Raw genomic sequence first — 2,784 nt, 5'->3', positions numbered from 1 at the left:
TATATATATATATTGACTGGTCAAGCTAATTAGTTTGGTTTATGTAGCTTTGTAAAGATGCAAAATGACATTATTGTAAGGTTTGCCATTCCCCCAACAAAATCATCCAACATGAAACACGAAGTGTGATGGCTTTTTTTGTTTAAAAGAATATTAAAAGAATATTTTTTAAAAATAATTATTTTAAATATTAATATATCAAAACGATTAAAACTATAAAAAAATTAATTAAAAAATTAAAATTTTAAAGAATATAGTGTTAACTGTTTCCAAACATTATTTAAATTTATGATCGATAGGTAGACGGGGTTAGGGAGAAAGGATAAGTCAATGTTGGAAGGTATCCAAAATAAATATAATTAATAGCTAAGAATTGCAACTTGAATGCTTATTTTGTCAATAAATTCCAGAGCAACTAGTCAATAATTAAGGCAGCTATGATTTAATATAAACAACCAACAGGACAAACACGAACTACTCAATCTCATGTATTGTGTCTAGTTAATATATAAACCAGCAGGAAAGCCGGTGGCAAAGAGACACGAGAACATTGAGATCTGACAGTAATGTGTCTCCCCTTCAATCTGGCTTAGGTTAGTCAAATATTTTGGCCGAGATTTACTTGGACTTTACCTCTTCAAACCAGCTTTGAGCTGTCTATGTAGCCTTTCCTCACATCATACAAACATATCGAAGACTGAAGAACCCTTTAAATAGAACATTTGCATTCCATCTATCAAAAAACGTAGAGCAAAAAGAAGAGGTCTTCTAGAGCGAGCAGAAGCGAGCATGAAAACCCTTTTCCTTTCCCTTGTCATTTCCACTCTTCTTTCACTCTCCCTCTCAAAAGACCTTTGCAATTCCCATGACAAAAAGGTTCTCCTACGAATCAAAAAACATTTTGGCGATCCATACCTCTTAGCTTCATGGCAATCGGACACTGATTGCTGCAAAGCTTGGTACCAAGTTAAGTGTGATTCCACCTCCAACCGCATCATTTCTCTCACAATTTTTGCTGGCAACCTTTCTGGCCAACTCCCTGCTGCAGTTGGGGACTTGCCCTATCTCCAGACCCTTGTATTCCGCAAGCTGACAGATGTTACAGGCCCCATACAACCTGCCATTGCCAAGCTCGTACACTTAAATTTTCTCAGTCTTGACCGGCTAAATCTCACTGGGACAGTACCTGGCTTTCTTAGCAAACTCAAGAAGCTCACATTCTTGGACTTGTCTTTTAACGGCCTTTCTGGATCAATACCGAGCTCACTAGCTTTGCTGCCAAATCTTCTTGCTCTTCACTTGGACAGGAACAGGCTGACAGGTTCAATCCCAGAATCATTTGGGACATTTAAAGGCAGCGTACCGTATCTTTACCTGTCTCACAACCAACTTACTGGTGAAATCCCTGCATCATTAGGGAACATGGACTTCAGCGTCATTGATTTATCACGCAACAAGCTTGTTGGTGATGCTTCCATGCTATTTGGGCTGAACAAAACTACTCGAGATGTGGATCTCTCTAGGAATATATTGAAATTCAATTTGTCAAATGTGGCGTTTCCAAGTGGCTTGCGAAATCTGGACATTAGTCACAACAAGATTTTCGGAAGCATACCTCCACAAATGACTCAGATACCTTTGCAGTCCCTGAACATGAGTTACAACAGGCTGTGTGGCCAGATTCCTGTAGGTGGTAAGCTGCAGAGCTTTGATTACTCCACATATTTCCATAATAGGTGCTTGTGCGGGGTTCCCCTTGAAAACTGCAAATAGGACATTGGAAAAGGAAGCATTTTCCTGTGTGAATAAGGATTTGCAAAATTTCTGAAAGCAACATGTATTGAGAAAATAAGATCAATCAAGGATAAGCAATATCTATTATTATCTCTGTTTTCAATTTCTTTTCGTTTTAATTTAAGTACATTGAATCCACAGAACTTTGAATCTTGCATTACGCTATCTTACAAAAACCAATAATTGACAATGCTAACAAAATTTTTAGAGACTAAGTGTCAAAGTTTTGGATTCCAACAAGACCCCAAGACTAATTTATAGCAGTTCTCAACTTAGCGCTTCTGTAATGAACTGCAAGACAGACTCTCAAGTGTCTCATCAGAAAAGATTATTCATGAATCAAGTTTTTATTAATATATTTTTACCAAAAAAAATATTAAATTAAAAAAATTTATAAATATGAATTTTCTGGAACATAAACACATTCCAATAAAAACACGAAATGGTAGAACCAATAATAATTGGGCTCGATAATATACCAAGTTTTAGGCACAGCACATTTAAGAAACAAACTTAGACTTCGTTGGACTCATCTAAAAAACAAGTTGAGTTTTTTTTAGGCTCATCAATAGAAAGACCCACCTCCCTTGAGTCTATCATAATGGAAGAACTCAATTATCTTTCAAGAACTTATAATATTTTCATCAAATATTAATACAGATGTAAGGAATATTTATCTCTCATTAAATATTATTAAGATAAAATGAAATTTTAAATCCTCATCTTCATAAAAAAACAAGACTTATGGGGTTATAAATACACCACAAGACTTTTATAATAAAAATTCATAATTTTTATTTTTTATTGCATATATATTTAATCATCGGAGAATTCATATCTTTATTAAAGATAATTTTTGATAAGTAATAATAACAAGTCATCTTATTTACCAAGTAACTAATATAAGCTATAAATCATCTTTACTACTGAGAATAAATAAGATTGTTATGATCAATAGATTAATTAATTATTTAATCTGAAAATTTTATT

At 34.1% G+C, this 2,784-nt stretch overlaps 1 protein-coding gene across 1 annotated transcript; it reads left to right on the top strand.

Annotated features, from left to right (window-relative positions):
* Window positions 1-702: 702 nt before the first annotated feature.
* LOC105108080 (polygalacturonase inhibitor-like) lies at window positions 703-1,937 on the top strand. The gene has a single exon (XM_011002234.1). The coding sequence runs from the start codon at window positions 790-792 to the stop codon at window positions 1,771-1,773; it is 984 nt and encodes a 327-aa protein (XP_011000536.1). The 5' UTR covers window positions 703-789; the 3' UTR covers window positions 1,774-1,937.
* The last annotated feature ends 847 nt before the right edge of the window (window positions 1,938-2,784 follow it).

The sequence above is a fragment of the Populus euphratica genome, unplaced genomic scaffold, assembly GCF_000495115.2.
Source record: "Populus euphratica unplaced genomic scaffold, PopEup_1.0 scaffold178.1, whole genome shotgun sequence".
Lineage (NCBI taxonomy): Eukaryota > Viridiplantae > Streptophyta > Magnoliopsida > Malpighiales > Salicaceae > Populus > Populus euphratica.
This window is presented reverse-complemented; position numbering and strand designations above follow the sequence as displayed.

Coding starts and splice junctions, on each gene's coding strand:
- LOC105108080 (XM_011002234.1), top strand. CDS start 790: ATGAAAACCCTTTTCCTTTCCCTTGTCATTTCCACTCTTCTTTCACTC.